The 21538-nt window shown below is 40.5% G+C and overlaps 1 protein-coding gene across 1 annotated transcript in view; it reads left to right on the top strand.

Annotated features, from left to right (window-relative positions):
* The window catches only part of HSPA12A (heat shock protein family A (Hsp70) member 12A), a 103008-nt gene that overhangs the window by 58649 nt on the left and 22821 nt on the right, over nucleotides 1–21538 (top strand). The window contains exons 4-9 of the mRNA XM_034061355.1: nucleotides 1191–1201; nucleotides 3706–3791; nucleotides 6385–6512; nucleotides 13260–13446; nucleotides 14343–14447; nucleotides 16818–16934. Of these exons, the coding sequence (XP_033917246.1) occupies nucleotides 1191–1201; nucleotides 3706–3791; nucleotides 6385–6512; nucleotides 13260–13446; nucleotides 14343–14447; nucleotides 16818–16934 (634 nt within the window). The remainder of the gene's footprint in view (nucleotides 1–1190; nucleotides 1202–3705; nucleotides 3792–6384; nucleotides 6513–13259; nucleotides 13447–14342; nucleotides 14448–16817; nucleotides 16935–21538) is intronic.

Here is a 21538-nt window from a genome sequence, read left to right as displayed (position 1 = left end):
TCTTGGAGCAAGCTGCTCCAGTGGAAGGTGTCCCTGCCTGTGGCAGGGGTTGGAGCTGGATGAGCTTTAAGGTTCTTTCCAATTCAAACCATTCCACAATTCTATGATTTACTTTTGACAACTGGTTCACTATTTCTTAGAAGAACTCTTGGAATTAAACCCAGGGTGACCTGGATTGCAAGTCATTTTCTGTAGATATAAATTCACTCTGGTAAATGACTCTTTAACTTCCCAGTATTCTGAACTGTAAACTCTCTGGTAGTGTCAGGGCCACTTTTAACAGCTGAGGTAGGACATAACAATTACAGGTGCCCCAGTTACCACACATGATAAGTTGGTAGTCTCATTCAATCAGTTGCAGTGCAACGCAACTGCTGCTTAAGCCAACATGAGAAGAGCTCTACAGAATCCCTGGATTTGGGATTAAAATTACAATTTGGGTTAAAATTTTCATTTGCTGCTTTAGACGTTGTAGGATTGTCTTCCAGAATTTTCCTCCCCTGAGCCAACAAAGGTCTAGGCTGGCAGCATGTGGGATGCACTGTAGAATTCCTATGTTTAGCAGCTTATTTGCAGGAGCTGCAGTGAACACACTGCAGATGGTCATGGGTTTGGAAAGGGTTTTTTTTCCCTGTGGTCCAAAAATACTGATATATGGCCAAGAACTTAAACTTCCAGCAGAGCTGGGCAGTGAATGAGAAATAGGAAAAGTTAGCCCTTCCACAAATCCAACTTTTATCCATAAGTTCTTGAAAGCAAACTGAAACTGGAAAGGACAATTTACCTTAAAGATTTGTCATTAAAATGTCTGTTTTCTGTTTCAAGTGATATTTTCTATGAGTCGCTAAAGATCTCTAAATCCTGCTTCCCATTTTTGTATTCATTAGCAAATATTTTTACACCTGTGCATACAGTGAGCATCTATGTATAAGTTTTTACACCTCTGGATTATCCCAAGTTGATTGGGTTGAATGAATTCTTCATAGGACACCACCCAGGTTAGCACAGTTTCATTGGCTAAATAGGAATATGGCACTGGTTATTGAATCACTGCTCTCTGAGAGACAGAAAGATGTGTATACTGTCACACAGGATTTTCTGAGCTGCATATAGAGCTATAAATAACTTCTTGAGGTACACCCAGGCAAATAACTGAAAGCAGGCTGGAAAACAGATTGCTGAAACCTGAGTGCTGAAACAGGTAACAAAAAGAATTCAAAGAGAAACACTGAACACATAGATAGTGGTCTGATATCTACAATTTTGTGCTTCAAAGCCTGTATCCTCAGTGGGGAAAATGTACCAGTATCCAAAGATGTTGAGTCAGTACTGCAGTGCTCTGATCTGCTTAGGAAGCATTGGTTTAGGTCGAGTCACGAATGGCAGCAGGATGCAGGGAACATGTTTTGTTACTAATACACTTTTTTCCCCAGTGTTAAAATGTTGTTCTTCAATTCTACAAAAAAGGCAACATTTATGATACAAAAATTAATGTTTTGAAAAGAGAAAGAAATGGCACAAAGGGGGCTGATAACAGCATCTGAGGCTGATAGCAGCATCTGATCCAAATGTATCTTAATGAACCAAGCAGATTCTGTGCTTGTCACATTTGGCCTGTGGGTTTTTGTACTTCACCATCAGAGCAGTAACATAACATGTTCTTGAAGAACTTGGGTGGGAAAAGAGAATATTTTACTTCTGCAAATGCTCCTGAAGATGAGGCTGAACACACATAACTTGAACACCAGTAATAGTCATAAGCACAATATTAAGAATTGGAGGAGGATGTTTTCCTCTGTGCAGATTATCCATAGTTGCCTACTGCAGAGGTTTTTGCATCTTCGCTTGGAAAGAACACATATGATTACTAGGAGCAATAGGATTCTTCATTGAGTAGTTAAAGGGTCTATTCTTGGAGAGCAGCTCCTGTGTCTTCTGAGGATAATGTCCTGACTTGTCAGTCATGTCTAGGAGTTACATGTTATGAATAAATATACATTTTATTGTGTGATACATCCAAGCAGGTGCTAAAAATATGTTGAAATGTATTATTTAATATTTGTTGTTGTTATTAAGTCTCTAAAGAGACTTGCTAAGTAATTGCTTTACATCTAATTAGCTTGCATTGTTGAGGTGGGATTTTGACCCTGGCTGAACCCCAGGCGCTCACTATGTCATTGCCCTCCTCAGCTGAACAGGGGAGAGGAAATATAATGAAAGGCTCTTGGATCAAGATAAGGACAGGGACAGCCACTCACCAGCTACTGTCACAGGTGAAAAGCACTTGTCTCGGGGGAATTGGCCAATTTGATTTCTTACCAATCAAATCAGAGTAGGGTAATGAGAAATAAAACCAGATCTTAAAAACACCTCCTCCCCACCCCTCCCGTCTTCCCATGCTTAATTTTACTCCCAAATTCTCTACTTCCTCCCTCCCAGCGGTGCAGGGGGACAGGGAATGGAGGTTGTCTCAGTTCATCATCTGCTGTCTCTGCTGACTCTTTACACACTCCTCTGCTCCAGTCCCTCCCACTGGAGGCAGCTTCCCTTGGGCATCCCCCAGCTGCAGTGCATCTGCTCCACTGTGGACCTTCATGGACTGCAGGGGCACAGCCTGCCTCACCATGGACCACAGGCTGCAGGGGAACCTCTGCTCTGGTGCCTGGAGCATCTCCTCCCCTCCTTCTGCATTGACCTTGGTATCTGCAGGGCTGTTCATCTCATATATTCTCCCTTCTCCCTCTGGCTGCAGTAGCTGGGTCATTTCCCCCTCCCAGTATCATCCCAGAGATGCTACCACTCTGATGGGCTTGCTGGCACTGGCTCCATTGAACATGAGATATGAGCATGGACAGGGTGTGTGGTACCTTTTCTACATTCCATTTTGAGACACTATTGCAGTCTCTACAAAACAGCATGTTAAGAATAAATCCACCTGACTCATCAGTTTTTGATTATTTTAATAAGCCATTTCCCTTTCTATCATCAATGGGGTAAATACAAGAAGGAAAAATACAGATAATGTATTATGGTATTTGTCACTCTTGGTATGTTCCTTTAAATGAAATTTCAGTATTGTAATGCAGGGTACAAATATTTCTTTGATGGTTTGTTACTAATACTTTCCTTTTTCCCAGCTGGATTGTGTCCTGCAGTAATATTAACAGCTGCAAGATGTTTCAGTGCAGAGTGCATTGGAGAATAAAACCAGGCAGTACTGGGAAAGCTTCAGAATAAAGTTTCATGGTGGAATAATTGAAATCCACTCTTACTACATAGTCAAATTGATACCAACTCCTCTTTTGCTCTTAAAATGAGTCTCCCCTTTTTGATTTCTCCACTTGTGTTTAGTTTCTGCATTCATACATTTAAATCTGAGGCCATTAATATCAGTGTATAGTGTTCAAGCTGCTGGTATTAACTATGACTTCTGACTAGGTTTAGAAAGACTTAAAATTAACTTACATGGTAATGTCATAGGCAAAAGAATGGAAGTAAGTCGTGAAGGTCAGACAAATGTTTTAACACCAAACCTGTGGTTCTTGTGTCATAGTATATTGTAAACATAAAAACATATTTTACATGGCTGCTGTGGAATTTGCTTTCTTTTGAGCTGATTTGTTACAAGGAGAGTGTAGCAGTAAACAACTGTCCTATCCTACTCATTCTGCTTACTGACACTGAGGAATCTTAATTTCCTTTCAGATGCAGTTTCCACATCTGCTTACTCATCACCAGCCAAAAGTCTGGGAGACCCTGGAATCACTCCACTGTCTCCATCACATATTGTGGTAAGAAATGCACTCTTAACATATACTGTACATTGACATTACTTTTTCCTGTGTGTTTAGTGGGACATCATTTCTTTCAAAAGCTGTCATTTCCTCACATAGCGATCCCTTTTATGCTATCCATAGTCTTAAGTGAAAATTTGGTCATGCTGGGATTGGTGCCAGAGCTGTCATTCATTTCATTGGGGTCCTGATTTTGCTTTATTTTTGTCTACTTGCTGAGCTGATAGATGTGCTCCTGCACATTTTCATATTGAACAGGAGGGCTTCTTGATCCTCAGGGTTCCCAAGTTCTGTCTCTGTCTGCCACTGGTTTGTTTAGGCAGCCCCTGAAGAGTCTCATTCTGTTCATTATAAAATAAGAAGGATACAAATGATATTCAGCAGTAAAACCCAACTTCCCAGAGAAAGGTATCGCTTCCAAAATATATATATATAAAGAGAGAGAAAGAGAGGAGTTTAAAATAGAAGTGGTTTAGTTCCTTAAGGAAAAACTTTTAGAAGCAAACAAATGTCCCATAAAAGTAGTGTGCTTTAATCTCTTGCACATCATGGTCATTTGGTTGATAAATTCCCATTAAAACTAGGTCCCATCTGTTTCTAAGGTCATTTGCATCATCTGTAACACAGTATATGCATGGTGTGTTTCTTGATATTGCAAAAGGTCATGTTCAGAACACATTGCTACCCTTACCAGATTTTTTCCTTAGATTTTTATATCAAGAGTTGTGCATCATCCCTCTTCTGGGTTTCCAGAGTACACTCTCATAAATATTTGCTTTTCTTTCTTTCTTCATATACTTGATAACATTCCCTTTTTCTTCTGTCACAGTGATGAATTTTATATCCTCTTTCAGTTAGATTTTCTCCTTAAACTCTAAAGTTTAAGACTATAAAGTCTTACGGAAGACATATAAACCCCACGTTTCCCTAGTTGAAAAGCTGTGTTAGGAGGACCCAAACAAGTCTTTCATTATTTCAGACCAAACCTTATTACTCTTGTTTCTGCATTTTAAGTAACAGGCCTATGGGATAATCTTGGAAAATGTAGGGGTACAATAGAAAGGTGCTGGAAGTAGCAGGCACAGAGATAACAGTTATAGGAGGAAGATCATAGAATCACAGAATGGTTTAGGCTGAAGGGGACCTTAAAGCTCATCCAGTTCCAACCCCCTGCCATGGGCAGGGACACCTTCCACTGGAGCAGCTTTCTCCAAGCCCCTGTGTCCAACCTGGCCTTGAACACTGCCAGGGATGGGGCAGCCACAGCTTCTCTGGGCACCCTGTGCCGGCGCCTCAGCACCCTCATAGGGAAGAGCTTCTGCCTAAGAGCTCATCTCAGCCTCCCCTCTGGCAGGTTAAAGCCATTCCCCTTGTCCTGTCCCTACAGGCCCTTGTAAAAAGTCCCTCTTCAGCTTTCCTATAGGCTCCCTTTAGGCACTGGAAGATGCTGGAACACTGCTCATAGAATGAGGACATTTGGCAGATCCTCTGTGAAAGATAATAACAGTTGCTTCAAAGTGTGCTTGAAAGCACTGAGCAGCTGTGGTGGAGGATTCACACATGACCTGTATGGTAGCAGATCAACAGATGACTTTGTCAAAATGATGTGCAGACAGGTGTATTGCCCTCCTTCACTGTGACCTGCCTTTAGCGCATAGCCTGTTCACCAGTATTTCCAGCTTGTTCTCTTCCTGTCTTGTTAAGCTGTTAGTGCTTTAACCACATCAGCTTGTGAAGAGTAGCTTCTTGCTGTTCATAACTTATTGCTCCTTTATGTGGAATTTATGTTAGACAATAGTATAGTGGGGAGTCATGCAATTCCTTGTTTATACACATCATACTTTATATCACATCATTATCATTTGGGCCATAAGCCTCCCACCTCTTCTGGTTAATGTTCCCATATTGCCCTTGACTGTGCTGTTCAGAGACTGCAGGATTACTGGTAAAATGCAGGAGCAGGTTTCAAATTCACTGCAAGCAGCTCAACAGCTTTCCACACTCTAGCACAGGCAGGAGGGAACAGAATGCATGTAATGGTTACAAAATCAGTGTTATGTAAATTCTTCATAAATAAATAATTACTGTAGGTTATAAAGCTTATTGCTGTAGTTTAGGTTTTGAATGGCAGTAATGCCTCATGTTTAGGGTTATGACATAGTTTACTCCTGAAGTTACCAAACAAGTCCCAAATATACCATGCTGATGGATATAAACATATTCTTCAATTTATCAGTTTTAAGTAAAATACCCCAAACAAACCAGCCCTCAAACCAGTAACCCAGTGTTCAGCTGTAAGTTTTAATGATACCAGATAATAGCTATTCCAAAGAAAATTAGTGTGAAGGAAACTCCTGATTCTGAAGTTTATGTATTAAAAGCTCCAGGAAATATGTTGATTTATATATTGAATTTTCACTTCCATTGAAATGTGCAGCTTTCTGGTATCAGCTTCTGTTGCAAATGCAACTTTAGGGAAGTCCTTCTTTCCATTGAAGAGATGTGCATGTCTCAGAGATCAGAAATGCCAAAGGGTTACCATTACTCTTATCAGTGACTTGGTGTCTATTTTGCTTCTGCTGTTTAACAGAAGGACTCTGATGCAGATGATGCTGTAGAACAGTTATTTCTTGTTGTTGTGGCTATTGATTTTGGCACAACATCCAGTGGCTACGCCTACAGCTTCACCAAGGAACCAGAATGTATTCATGTAATGAGGTAAGGGCTGCAATGCAGCATTTAGTTCTTGATCGTGATAGCATGGACTGTCTGCAGTAGCTATAGATATTCTCTACAAGAGCCTGAAGTGTCCAGATTTGTTTAGTGTTGCCACAGTTTGTCACAGTTATATTTTTTGTTGCATCTTACTGTATTCTAATTTGCTTTAATAATCAATGTGAATATGTCCTCTCTTTTGCTGAGTTTACAAGATGACATGAGCAAAGGGAGAGATCACTGAGTGTTTAGAATTGCCCAGGGAACAGTGATAATTATTCAGTCAGGATGCTCTTTCTCAGAGATTGAAACTGCACATTTATTAAGGGTCATGGCATTTCAGAGGTGCTGCCTGTCCCTTGGAATCATGTTTGTTTGCAGTTGTGTCTGCAACACTTAGTTACTTGCACACAGAAACTGGTAGCTCCTTTGGCTAATTTAAGCTTTTTAGCATTAAATTTAAATCAAATCTCTGATAATGAACCAGTGATACTGGGAAATAAGCCATCAAACACCATGAATGTGAAAATTAAGGCTTGAGAAATCTGTTTTGTATTATATGTATGTAAGGGACAGACTTTAGGTGCCATTATGTGGGTTGGGGTATTTTTATTTCTTGATTAAATCAACACCATATAAAGCTATGCATATAAACCTAATGCAATCACAAATGCTTAAACTATTATGGCAGGTGCCTGCAAGGACTGCCCTACAAACCATTTTATAGTGTTTTATATGATTATTTAAAACTTGTTTTTTATAACTGAACCCCTATGCAGTTCTTATTAAAGCTATCTTTAAAATGACCGTGTTGTAACAATTCCAAGGTAGGGATAATTTCAGATACAAGCCAGGTATACATGAAAACCTTAGCCATACAAGTTCTTCTAAACAAAGGTGCTGTAGGTAATGTACTGCTTGCAGCAGTGTAACCCAGAGAACAAAAGGGCAAAAAGACCACCTTGTAATCCAGTGTGATATTCTGTGATTTCTCTAAGCAAAGACGCTAGCTGAATGCAGCTCTGTCTCAGCAGACAGTATGGATTGTGCAGCAGCCTGCATAGCAGGTTTTGTATACAGCTGCAAGTATTTCAGAGATCCAATGCAGCTGAGTGGTTTGAAATCCTGTCTAAAGGGAGGTAAATTTTCCATCCTATTGCAAAGCTTCTTACCATTTTCAGTATGGATGAGTAATGCTTCAAGGCCTTTTATGCATCTCATCCATCTATTGTTCTCTGAACAGCACAGGAAGCTGCGTGAGGCTGGAAGTCAAAGGCCAGACCATCTGTTGCTGTTTCAGACAGGTTACAGGGTTGTCAAGTTGGAACCTATTTTTATTAATTCCACTTGTCTTATGCCAGCAAATGATTAATCATCTTTCTCAAAGAAGCTGGATGAAATGAGGGAATACATCTCTGAAGCTGTACCTGAGCAAACTTAGTGCTATTCCTATAATCTATGGAGATTTTACTAAGTGAAATCACTGCTGTTTCTAGGGATGTCCTTTATGCTCTTCAGATTCAAAATTTTACCTCAGGACCCAATTTTTGCCATTGGGTTCACACTATACTGCACTAAATTACAGGCTAGATCTTCCTTCCAGGATACCAGGCTCCCTGCTGGGACACTAAAATCTAGGTGCTGTGTGGCCAGCTGAGACTATGTTCCAAATGTTAATTGACATTTTACTACTTATAGTTCAAAACACCTCTTTTTCTTCCTCATTCAGTAGTGGTAGCATGATTGTGATTTCAGACCTGTGTAGATGTAAGAGATACTGATGTACAAAGAAACTAAAAGAATTTATATATTTTCAACCAAAAGGAAGGAACATATTTTGGGAGGGGAAATGTATTCTGATTTCCAACAAGGTATTTTAAACAATGGAAAATGTTTTCATACCAAAACTGATTTATTTTCCCTTATTAATATTACTGACAGGGAAGGATTTTTTGGGAAGATATACCAAAACTTCCTTATGAAATAACGTATATTTTTATAGATATTTCCATATAAATACACATAAATTGTGAAATCCAATGAAATGAATGGTGTATGTATCAAAACAAGGCTTCAGTAGTTCAGAAGGTACAAAGAGGTTCAAACTCTGTATATAATGGGCCTCACATGTTGGTTAATTTAGGAATATTCAGCAGAGTAAATGTAACTTCCCGCCCGCACTCGAGCATGTTTATATGAAAATAAAGCCTACCAGTGATGCATCGTCCTCTTTGCTTCCTCACATACTTTCCACCTTCCCTACTTAGTGTTGATCCTTTCCAGACATTTGGATTTCTGACTGCCTGTTAACAAAGCTGCTTTTCTGCAGATATCTCAGTTAAGGTTAAGATGGGTTTATTGGGAAGGTCCTACTGCAGAAAAGAGTGAACACTCAGCGCTTTACTACCACTCTTGAGTGTAGTATCAGCAAAGTTGTGATTCCAGTTGTGTAATTAGTAGACAAAGTCATGTCTTTGGCTCTGTGTGTTTAGTTGCTGTGATGCCCTAAAAAAAATGAATGTATAAGCATTGACCTAACAAAGTTATTTGAGCATATACTTGGCTTTAAATGCATGAGTGGCCTCACTCATATCAGTAGACTAAAGCATGTATTTGGAGTTGGGTGTGTGTTTCTAGATGATGGATGAAAGACTGCATTTTGATTGCTTAGCGTAAGTTATTGTTTTATCAATTTTAATTAAGGTAATAATTCATGTCTGTCACCTCTTCCTAGTTCTCCACAGCTTCTATAAAGATGATAGTATCCCAGACTGGTTTGTGTTGGAAGGGACCTTAAAGCTCATCCAGCTCCAGCCCCTGCCACGGGCAGGGACACCTTCCACTGGAGCAGCTGCTCCAAGGCCGTGTCCAACCTGGCCTTGAACACTGCCAGGGATGGGGCAGCCACAGCTTCTCTGGGCACCCTGTGCCAGCGCCTCAGCACCCTCACAGGGAAGAGCTTCTGCCTAAGAGCTCATCTCAGTCTCCCCTGTTCTGGCAGGTTCAAGCCATTCCCCTTGGCCTGTCCTGCCCCTCTCCAGGTTTCCTGCAGCCCCTTTAGGCACTGGAGCTGCTCTCAGGTCTCCCCTTCAGGAGCCTTCTCTTGTCCAGGCTGCCCCAGCCCAGCTCTCTCAGCCTGGCTCCAGAGCAGAGCTGCTCCAGCCCTCACAGCATCTCCATGGCCTCCTCTGGACTCACTCAAGCAGGTCCACATCCCTCTTGTGCTGAGGGCCCCAGATAGTTGTGGTTAAAATGTATGTGAAGAACCTGGCCATGAGTTCAGCAAACACTTCAGTGGTAGGGGCAGGGCCAAAGCCAAAGTGAAAGCTGTAGAATGAGTTAATAATAATGTATCTGTTGGAGGGAATAGAGAAGGTATTACACAGTTTTGGAAAAACTCCTATTGATTTATATACACTTAAGTGAGGTTATAAATGTTTTGGCTGCTGGTTAAGCAGCAGCAATCTGAATGTATTTCACAAATGGAGAGAAAGAAATGAAACAATGCCCGTGATTATGAAACAAACTGCAGCCTGTCTTTGGAAGGTGGCAGAATGTGGTCTTTTTTCATTGTAACTTTACTTCAACCTTCAGGTTTTTCCTTTCGCTTCTCTTCCCTGTTTGATTGTAATTCTTGGCAGACATGTGCTTGCCTTTCTCCTGCATACACACTCCTAGCTGTGTTCAGCTACGTTTTGATGACCCCACTACTCTGTTTCCCTCACTGTTATGCTGCAGCTCTGTATCAAATTCTCATCACTCTGCACGGATCACTCTCTTTGCTCTGTCTGTCAGCCAGATTGAGGGCATTTCTCTAACCTTAGTATAACCTTGTGATCCTTGCTGTGCTTTCTTACTGTTTCTTTTCTCACTTTTAATATGCAGTCAGACCCTCTGTGGCTCTAAACAGGTCAATGCTGATATGCAGAGCTACTCCACTTTATATCAGCCTAGGAACTAGTCTCCTATGTCTGAATTTAGGCACAAATCTACACTGGGTTTTGCTTGAATAGATTTGCAGCTCAGACCCTGCTTTGAGATGATCTCTTCCATGTGTATTTAGAATACTTCTGGCTTGTATTAATCTATGCTCTTAATAGGTATTTCCATATATTTTTCTTTAGCCTAAGAGCAGTAATTAGTATTATTTTGCCCATATTGGGAGGCAGAAAGAAGACTGCAGATGAAGGTGTGAAATCCCAACCCTACTGACTGGTATCCTGCACTAATTGACTGCTCCACCTGAGAAGAGTGGGCAGTCAGGAGTCACCATGCACATCTTTTGCAGCTGCATCTCTCTCAAATAGATGTCACACAGGAATACTTTTAAAGCTCTGATTGCAAATGGTAAAGTCAGGTTGCCCCTTCAGTTTCCGTATTGCTCTTTCTATGACCAAGCAGTAATACAAGCTGAGAACTTTAGAATGTGCTGAGCAATTACTGTCTTGAGTTTCCATCAGAATCTCCTCAGGAAGTGAACATCCAATTCTCTAGGTGGCTTTGAAACTTTCAGCCCATACCACTGAGCATCAATTTGTCTTCATTTAAACTGCTCCTTAAGTGTACTTATTCTGGACAGAGCAAATGCGCCCAGCCACAATGAAAAATAAAGAAGTTTTGTTATTAGCCATGTCCTATTTATGGCATTTCCCACCAGTGACTCAGAATGAATCATTAATGATTCCAAGCAAAAACGATAGCAGTCTGTCTCCTCTCTGCTTGCAGCGGGTGTGTGGGATTTAGCAATCTGGTGAAATAGGCAGTGTTTTCTGTTCATGGGCTTTGGGATCCCAGCTTCTTCACATTGCAACCATATGCTTGCTCTAACACCTACTCAGAGTTTTCAAGCTGACCAAAGTACATTGCTTAGCAGCAGGTTAGAAGGAATGACCTGGAGCAGAGCCTTTGCCAGCTGATAGTGGGAGCCTGAGCAGTGGGAGCTAGGGAGATTTAGGGAAGTTTTTCTGAGCAGATGAAGGTGGAAATAATTTAGGTTATCACTATGCTGTTTCTGCTCTCAGAGCAGTGGAAATGCCCTCTAAACTGAGGTAAATTCATAGAGCTGTGATTCTCTGCAATTGCTAGTGCAAAAAAAGGGCAGATTTCAGTCTGTTTGATCTAGCTGAGTGGTCTGAAGGGTTTCCAGCACTTTAGAAGATCCTGTTCCTTGTTACATTGCCAAGTATTAACGCCTTAAATTGCCGTTTTCCGTATCAGTTGTCTGCCTTGGTCTGGAAATCTATTAATTTTCAATTGGCTCAACTGTTTTTGAGAGTGAAATGGAAGAGGTTTTTTTTAAACGAGAATCAAGTAGGTTGGAAAAGATATTTGAGATCATCCATAATCTTCCTATGTCACAGAAACAAGTACCACAAAACAAGGCAACCTTTCTGTGCTTCAGAACAAGAACTTTGGCAGTAGCATGTTACGAAAGTGTGCTTGGCTATCTTTAGAAAGAAACAATTAACATGTGGTTTAATAATGAATGCAGTTGCCTGTGTGATCTTAACTTGGCTCCTCTTTGAGCTGTGTTATGATTATGTCTGACAGCATAAACAGATTTTCCACTAAGGCCTTCTTATAAAAATGTTTTCTGGTGAAGTGTTTGTTTCCCATGCTGAAAATACACGTACATAGGGTGAGGAGGAGCATTACTGTGAGCTTCTTGTTCTTCCATTCTGCTTTTTCTTATGACTGAGCACTGAGGAGAAGACAAGAATGCTCACAGCTGTGTCTGTGCTTCCTACTGTCTGACCTTGTCCTGCCATGCCCTCCCGATTCCTGCTGCTGGGTGTTCACGTGTTCAGTGTTCTTATTTATTTCTTTATCCATTCTGTGAATCAAGCTTTGGGTTACTTTTGCCTTAATATTTTTGTGCTTCTTGGGTCTTCCTGAAGATACCTGCACAATCTTGGTAGGATAGGATAGTTCTATTCACCATTTCACTGGACAGTAGTGAAGGAAATGCTTTGGTGGAGATGAGATACTTGGAGGTTGGATAGTCTATTTTGACAGCTTAAAGCTTTTACAGCATTTGGGGTATTTAAAACACAAAATCCATCAGCTTCAGGTGGGTAGAGAGTGCGATGCAGAGAACTCAACATCTGCAGATGTGTCTTCAGAGTTTCAGGTGTCCAGGAAATTAGGCACAGGATTCTATTCTGGTTGAATTGGCTTTTCTTGCTTTAGAGAGCTTTCTGTGAGAGAAATGGGGATTTGATCAACTTCACTGCAGTTGTGCTCAGATGGCTTAAACAGGTCCCTAATTCAAAATGGGGAAAATATTCCCTACAAAGAGGCATTCATGGACTCTGATTGACAATAGACAAGCTGCTCATTTTGAAGATTTGGGGTTTTCCTCAGTAGTGTTCTTGGATAATTACTTGATTTCTTCTGTACAGTATTTATTACATGCATACACTTGGTTTGAAAATTTCAGTGTTGATTGTGCATGGCTTGCTTCAGGGAACCTGTATCCTTATCAAAGACAGAGCATGATTATGTCCTTAAAAATGATACGACTCACTGTAAAATGTATTGAATTATCTGAAATGAAATTACAGTCTTCTTTTCTTGGATGTGAATAAAACCACTTGCTTTTGGTATTATAAGGATTGAAATTAGTGTTGTTGGAAAGTGAAAGTAGTCTGTGCGATCTGCCCACCACATTGTTTTCCTCACGATACACTGTTTTTCCTGCTGCTCCAAACATTAGTATCACTTACTGAAGCTCTTTCACTTGTTGGATAGGCGATGGGAAGGTGGAGATCCAGGCGTATCCAATCAGAAGACACCTACCACTATCCTCCTAACACCAGAGAGGAAGTTTCATAGCTTTGGGTATGCAGCAAGAGATTTCTACCATGACTTGGATCCCACTGAATCAAAGCACTGGTTGTATTTTGAAAAGTTTAAGATGAAGCTACATACCACTGGTGTAAGTAATAACCAATTCCCTTGAATAACTGTGAATTTGCAGCTCGGATTACCTTCCAGTGAGCAGTACTAGATTTCTGCCTAAAGACTGGCAGCTAGATGTGAAGCAGTTCTATATCTATGTTTAGAGAGTAAATAAAATAAATTCAGTTACCATTATGATTCATTTTGCTTCTCGCTGCATTTGGCAAGTGTATTTTGCCAGCCTTGTTTTTAGATCTTAGAAGTTCAGTATCTGCTTTGCTTAGATCTTCATGTCCTAATTTGCCTGGGTGAAATTCATAGCTGTCGAGGGAGTCTGCATGAAGTTGGTTTGTTTTATAACTCTAGTCAGAAAACAGAAATGGAACATAAGAGCCATCCAGAACTCTAGTGCAGAGGAGCAAATTTACCCTGAGTTCATTGTCAAAACTGCAAGTGCAAATCATGTTGCTAATTTGACATTATTCCTGCTGATTATATTTTTGCCTTTAATCCATTCTAAAGTTTTGGGACTTGGCCAGTACTTTCTGTAATGAGGTGTTTTCTGGTTTCATGTGTTGGTGGGAAGCCAAAGATCTATGCTTTTAACTCTTGGATTAAATACCTTGCATATGCAGCTTTGTTGCAATTAATTACAGATACATTCATTGTAATTCTTTAATGTTTAGTCCATATTTCTTTCTCTGCCCGCAGTTATCTGTAGATAACGTAGGTGTTAACAAACGAAGTCTAAAATAAGCAGCAGATGTCATGCTCCAGGAAATTCAAGTGATGAGTTAGATCCTCTTCAGAACAATTTTGTCACTTTTTCCTAACCAGGTGGATAATGAAGAATTCCCTTTCCTCAAGCAGTGGGAATTAATTTCATGTTTTCCTTTTCCTTTTAATAACTTCCACTTATTCTCTTTCATGTAGAATCTTACCATGGAGACAGACCTGACAGCTGCAAATGGCAAAAAAGTCAAAGCACTTGAGATATTTGCTTACGCTCTGCAATACTTTAAGGAACAGGCATTAAAGGTAGGGTAGTGCTTCCTTATCTAGATTTGCTGGTGTTATAACTGGTATAAATGTGAGCTTAGCCCTTTTAACCTTGACAAGCTCTGGTCTCAGTAGTATTTGATGTAAACACAGTAAGGAAGCTGTAGAAACTCTAGGCAGGCTGACTCTGGAGATCTCACAATAGCCTGAAGTGATTTCCCCTCACACAGGGGAAGCTTGATTCACTAATAGTTAAGTGCATCACTGAGATGCAGAGTTCTGAATATCTTCTTAGTGGCTTAAATATTTTCCACTGTTTTTTATTTCATGGAAAAAAAAATGTTGATTTGAAAAGACAATTAAAAAATGCATGTGCTGAAGCACAGGAATAAGTTTGAGGCTATGTCCTCTCCTCGTCTCCTATACTGCTGGAACAACATGTAGTTCCATGTTCACACAAGATTCTGTCTCATGAGAGCAGAGTAGAGGGGCAGATCACAGGACATGGAACTGTTGGAACAAGTCCAGAGGAGGCCACGAGGACGATCAGGGACTGGAGCACCTCCCGTATGAAGACAGGCTGAGAAAGTTGGGGCTGTTCAGCCTGGAGAAGAGAAGGCTGCGTGGAGACCTCACAGCAGCCTTCCAGTATCTGAAGGGGGCCTACAGGGATGCTGGGGAGGGACTGTTCATTAGGGATTGTAACGATAGGACAAGGGGTGATGGGTTCAAACTGAAACAGGGGAAATTTAGGTTAGGTATAAGGAAGAAGTTCTTTACTGTGAGGGAGGTGAGGCACTGGAACAAGGGGAAAGTAGGAGAGACATCTGGTTTAATTTGTTAAATTCATACTGTGTTCTGATGGACTTCCTCCATTTATGTTGCTTTTCTCTTTCCTCCTTCCCCCCCACCCCCCTCTGCTGTGGCTGGTGTGGCTTTTTATTTTCCATTTCCCATCTGAAATGTTGAAATACTCATTTCTTGTGATATTCTTCTTGGGACACAAGGTTGTTTTGCATATTCTTCTGTAAAATAGATGTCCCCAGGAAGCAGTTTTTGAGATTTAAAATCTCATATAAACAGTCAAACATACGTTAAGTGCACACTGGTTCAAATGCACCACTGTAATGTCCATGTAAGCAAGTTGCTGAGTCAAATCAGTATATTCATCCCAGCGAGTGTTGTTTAAAATAGCCTTGTTAAAATGGAACGTACCTTTTTGGATGGGTTTAACCTACTCTCTGTGAGACCTCTTTAAGGCAACAGGGAAATATTCTTGCCATTACAACTCCAATTCCTCATCTTGCCAAAGACTTAACTAGATTTTGGGGTTGATCACAGAGTCACAGACTTGAGCCCATGCATAGTCTGGGGAAATCCTTAGTGAATGCTGTTGGGTTTCATATATATGCTGTCCTGCCTGTTCAAGGCTACAGCCTTTCTTGATGTTAATAAATCCCTGTGATTTATGTGTGCATGCTGAAACTAATTGGACGAGTGATGTAAATGAATCGTTACTTTGCACCATAACCTGTCCATTCCTGTGCCCTTCGCAATATAAAGGTAGCACTTTTCCAGGCTGGATTTTTGAACTGCAGCATAGCTAAACAAACCCAACACCTTGGCACAGCACATGCAGAAAGAGTTTTTTACATTCTAAAGGCCTGTTGTTCACCTTTCTGAACCTTTCCCTGTTTGGATGGAGATTTAGATAGGACATATGGTAATGACATTTTGCTTGGAACCTTTCCCAAAACATGTCAGTATATCACCTAATTCGCAAATGCAATACAGACTTTCCTCTTTTTAAGGGGAAAAAAGGGACAATAAAAGAACTAAACTGGTCTTGAGTGTTTGCTTAGAGCCAAAGTTTCAAGGAGCAAGCAGTTATTTTTTTAAAGGGTTTAACTCTAACTTCCTCTTGTTAACCGAGTTGTAAAAAGTTGATTTAAAAGAACGTGCTGTATAAAGAAGTCATTGAAAACCCCAGACTGTAAAGCATAATGTTCATCAGTGATACCTCAAATATATTTCTGGGTATTAATCAAGGTGCAAGTGTGAATTCCTCAAGCGAACAGCAAATCCCACGCTGTGACTAAGAGTGTATGTAAATGTTCTGTAACATTCAGCAGTGCAGGAGCTGCTTTTGGAAAAACTAACTTTTCTCCTTCATGCTAAGCAATAAACTTTTCTATAGGCCTCTTTGAGAAGGCATCAACCCTAATCCCGACTTCTGGCACAGTAAAGCATTCTTGACAGGTTGGCAATAATTCTGATTTGTAGCATGGATGGAAGAGGAAAAGAGTTGAAAAGGGAAAGTTACTGTTACTTGAGCCAGCAGAAAAGAATGTTTTCTTATGAAGTGGACACCCATCATTTTGCATTGACCTCTGGTTTCATTTTATTTAGGAGCTCAGCGACCAAGGGGGCTCAGACTTTGAAAACACTGAAGTAAGATGGGTCATTACAGTGCCTGCTATATGGAAGCAGCCTGCAAAGCAGTTTATGAGACAAGCCGCCTACAAGGTAAGATTACAGGCTGAATGTAGAAGAGCCCCTTTAAAGACCCAGTTGATAGGCTAAATGATAACTTTATCTCGGACAATTAGCTCTGTATAAACTGTATACAAATGGTCTAGAAAAGAGGCTAGTAACACTAAAGAGGAGTTAACTCTACTGAGCAGTAGCTTTGAGTAAGACATGTTTACCTCTTAAATGACTTCTTTCTATTTACTTTTATATATTGCTGTCCCTCATTCTGATGTTTTAGTCTTCTTGTGCACTCTGTTCCTGCTGAATTTGGTGCACATGAAAGCGATGCAGTTTTGAGACCCAAGGGAAAGCTGATTTTAAAGTACTGCACACAGTTTGGTTTTATTTTCTTTAGGTCATCACAGACTTTTAAAGTAAAATAAAAATAAAGAATAAGGAAGAAGGGGGAAAGCAAAGAACCTCCTCAATGGGACATTTTTCCCAGTCCCCATTTTCCCACAGTAGGAATGAAAGGATTGTGAACCGGATAGTCTGGATATAAAACCAAATTCACGTGTTATTTGCACCAGTAAGAGGTTTATCTGCATTTTAACTCTCTCCCCCTAAACCTCCCCAAATATGTGCATTTTCCATATGCATGTCCTTTATTTCAAGTTCAGTTTGTGTCTTTAACACACGAGATGCACACATTCTTCTTTTCATCAGGATACTCATTTTCTGTTTTGATTTCTATTTATTTCCTTTGGTCAGAGGCTTGTGTAACCCACTGGCAGCAGCAATGTGATGCATGTTATGTAAAATACCTCTAGTAGATCATGAGTAATTTGCAGAGTGCTCCTGGGAAGCACCCAGATTTTTCTGACTCTGTTTCTAACTATCTCTAATGTTGAGCAACATTTTTCTTAACAGTCTTTATTGTGGGATTGCTAATGCTAGTGCCAGAAGCAAAACACTCTTAAAGTTCTGATGGAAGGACACGGTTGTAGGTAAATCTGAAACACTAGAGACCCATTCATTATCTCTGTATATTGTTGTCTGCCTGCTGTCTGTGTGCATGTGTGCTCGTGAACTGGGAGCTGTGTAAGGAGCAGGGCAGGGTAAAGTGGATCTCTTGGCATTTCTCATTTGTGGCACAATGGAATGTTGTTAATTAGTGTCTGTGTCTGTGGTTGTGTCTGTGATCGTTGTACTTCTATCGGCAAGCTTGATAAGGACTGACAAGGCTTTTAACTGGGGGTGTGTGATCACTTGCAGGAAAACAGGAGTTTAGGGAGGTAATTGATGTTATTTGACACACGGTTCATCTTTTTCAAGTAATGGTGATGAAGAAAGAAGTGCAGAACACGGAGAATTCTGCACTGCCATTCAGTCTTTCAGATTCCTGTGGCTGGATCCAACACGTTCCTCAAACCAGCATGTACAGATGGATCAGAAGTTGCAGCTCTTGTTGCTGGCTATTGGAACATGCAAGCATCTTGAAAATGAGAGCTTGTCCTAAGAGTAATTGGGACATCAAGTGAAGTGTGAAAAGGCAGTGGCAGAAAATTTGCTACTGGAAATACACTGACATACAAGCAGTAGTCTAAGCTGAGTTAACTAGTGGGAAGTGTTAATAAGTTGTGGAAATGAGTAATCTGTAGCAAGTGATGTAGCACTAGAATAAAAATACTGATGGCTTCAGTCATTGGTCCACAATGTAAAGCCCAACCTTTCTGGAATGGTTAAATAGTTGTCTAGACAGAGCTAAATATTGCATGGAATTAACAAAGTCCATTAAGAAGTATTGTAGATCTGCTTCTGCAGCCTACATCCATCAGCTTTTGTACAGCCTACAGCCTCAGTGCACCTCTGAGTGCACTGCACATTCTGTCTTGCCTTAAACAAAACATTGCTAGCCTGGAACTCTTAATCTGTCCAAGTGCTCCTGCAATGTCCCCTTCCAGCTGCTGTCTCATCGGAATGAGTAATCTGGGTGTTCCCCTCAGCTCACAGTTCCTCCTCTCTCTTTCCACCCAGCCAATCAATATCCTGCTGCTTCTGTCTATGTAACAGCTTTTCCTCTCTATACATAACTGCTGAGCTTTCACCAAAGCTGTCGCTGATTTTGCATCTTGGTTACTGCAACATCATTTCCTTGGCTTTGTAATCTGGCCTGTTTTGTGTCTCTTCAGGGTATTGCTGCTAAAGGGTTTTGTAGCCTCATGTTTGACAGGGACAGCCTGCATTTGACTCCTTCATCTGTGTCAATTCAGACATAAGCTGCATGTCCTGAACATGAACATCTGTAATATTAACTCATTTTCCTCCTCTGAAACACTCTCTAAAATGCTGCTTTTATTCATACCTGCAAAAACTTGACTGTGATGAATTTGCTGATGTATGAAAACTGCTCCTCATTGCTTCTTGCTGTTACTCTGCCTGCCCCATCTGTGTTCATCTGTTGTGCTTTTTATCTCCTTAACTCTTTTGATACTTGAGTTGTTACCACTTCAAAGCAGGTATTTGTTCTCATTTGTCTTGCTCTCTGGGGCTTGGTGGGTGTCTGAGTTTGGTAGGCTATGGAGAGCTGCATGACTTTGCATCTTCACTTTGCTGAATCAGAATTGCTTTATTCCTAACAGTCCATAGATGCTTCTTCCTGCCCCTCATGCTCAATTCTTACATGTCCAGAGACAGTTCTAAAGCTGTGTCACACTTATTGAGGTCTGGTTCACTCAGAGAGAGCTCTGTGCCCGGAGCAGAGTGCAATCTCTGTAGGGCATCCTTTGTCTTAAGTTTCCTTTCTTGAAGCATGTCTACTGGGCTTAATGTGCATTGAATCTATGTTTGTTACATCCTGAAGAATGGCTCTTAGGATGCATTAGTCAGGTTTGCAATTGTCCCCACCATAAAATGAAAGGCATCATAAATGGCATTAACTTTTCCTGTTTCTGTGTCCTAGTTGTTCTGTTTGCAATTCTTTGCTTTGGTGTAGTTCTGTCAGAAGTGCTGTATTTGCTGGAAGAACTCCACTCTGATCCTGTGAGTGGGACCTGCCCTTGTTCCTGTCCTTGCAGAAGCAGTGAAATGCAGCTACTTGCACTGAGCCTGGGGTTTAGACCCCAACGTGGAAAGAAGACAGGGGTTGAGGCAAGCCACTTCCTGCTCCCGAAAGTGGCTTGGTACTTATAGCCTCATCACGATGGTGTGAGAACATGGACACAAACAGAGGATCCCACATCTGAGGTCCTCCTGACACAACAAAATTCAGTGCTCTGTTAGTCTTGTATTACTGATGACAAAAGCACTTTTCTGTCTTAATATATTACTGTGAGAAGCACTTTTAATCCCTTATCCAGATGAAATTCGGGCACTGTACATTGTTTATTAGAGGAGCAAAGGATCCAATGCTCTTGGCAGTGTGTTTCTTTTTAGTAAAAGCATTCTTCTAGCTCATCTTTCAGTTCACATTCTTTGAGTGCTGTAAGTGCAGAGTGGAATCTGCAGGCTAGAATTCCTTGAGCATGCCAGTAGGTATAGGGTTTTAAGAAAGAGTCTGGAATGTGGCAGGAGTATGTGAATGCAGAAGATATAAAATAAGAAAGTAAAAGATGTCATAGCAGATGCACTCAGGGCAGAGCAAAGGGAAGGGAAAAAATAGTGCATTGCTATTTATCTTGCCTTAAATATTCTGTAGGCTTACAAACATCAGTCACCTGGTCTGCTTCAAGATGTTGAGGATTCTTTTTAATATGAACTGTTGATTTCATAATGGAGTTCTAGAGCTCTGAAGTACATTTATCTTTCAATTACACATAGCTAATAAAATCATTTGCATGGTAAGCTTGTATAATTAAACAGAGGCAGTCTAGGTTATAGGATTAAGCATGTGAACCTGGAATTCCAGAGGCTTTCTTTAATGAGCTCTTATGCTGAATATGTATTAATTTTTTCACATCAGTTCATGATAGAATCGATGATGAGATTTATTTAACACATTGTGTTCCAGGGTTATATTACATTACACTACACTGATCAGTACCAGCCCACTCTGTAGAAACCTACATTGAAAAGTAAACAGTTTTTGGTGAAAGAGTAATGTGACAGGCCATGAAATTCCTTGCTAATAAAAAAGTGAAGTGTGTTTGATTTTTACCAAGATGACCAAAAAAACTTAACCAGATTGACACAGAATCATAGAATAGTTAGGGTTGGAAAGGACCTTAAGATCATCCAGTTCCAACCTCCCTGCCATGGGCAGGGACACCTCACACTAAACCATATCACCTAAGGCTTCATCCAACCTGGCCTTGAACACTGCCAGCTGAGCTACACTTATTCCTTTCGAAATATATTCTTTGGTACATAAACCACTTATTTGTCTAGGCACAGTGTAGCAGACTTCTGCTTTGTCTGCTTCCACTACTCTCAAAGAAATCACCAGCTTCCCAGTGCTTCTTATGCCTGCAAATCATTGACTTTTTATGTAGTTCATAGCAGAAATATGTTAACCATCCTGATTATTTATAGCTTCTGGGCTTCTCTTGAGCCCATTATTCCACTTTGGTAATATTAAGATCTTTTTAATCATAAGGATTAAAATTAAGTGATATGTTAGGGAGGATTCTGCATCTTGTCACTATGTTTAATTAGAGAAG

Source organism: Melopsittacus undulatus, chromosome 4 (genome assembly GCF_012275295.1).
Source record: "Melopsittacus undulatus isolate bMelUnd1 chromosome 4, bMelUnd1.mat.Z, whole genome shotgun sequence".
Taxonomy (NCBI): domain Eukaryota; kingdom Metazoa; phylum Chordata; class Aves; order Psittaciformes; family Psittaculidae; genus Melopsittacus; species Melopsittacus undulatus.
Note: the sequence above shows the minus strand (reverse complement) of the source record. Positions and strands in the feature narration are given on the sequence as shown.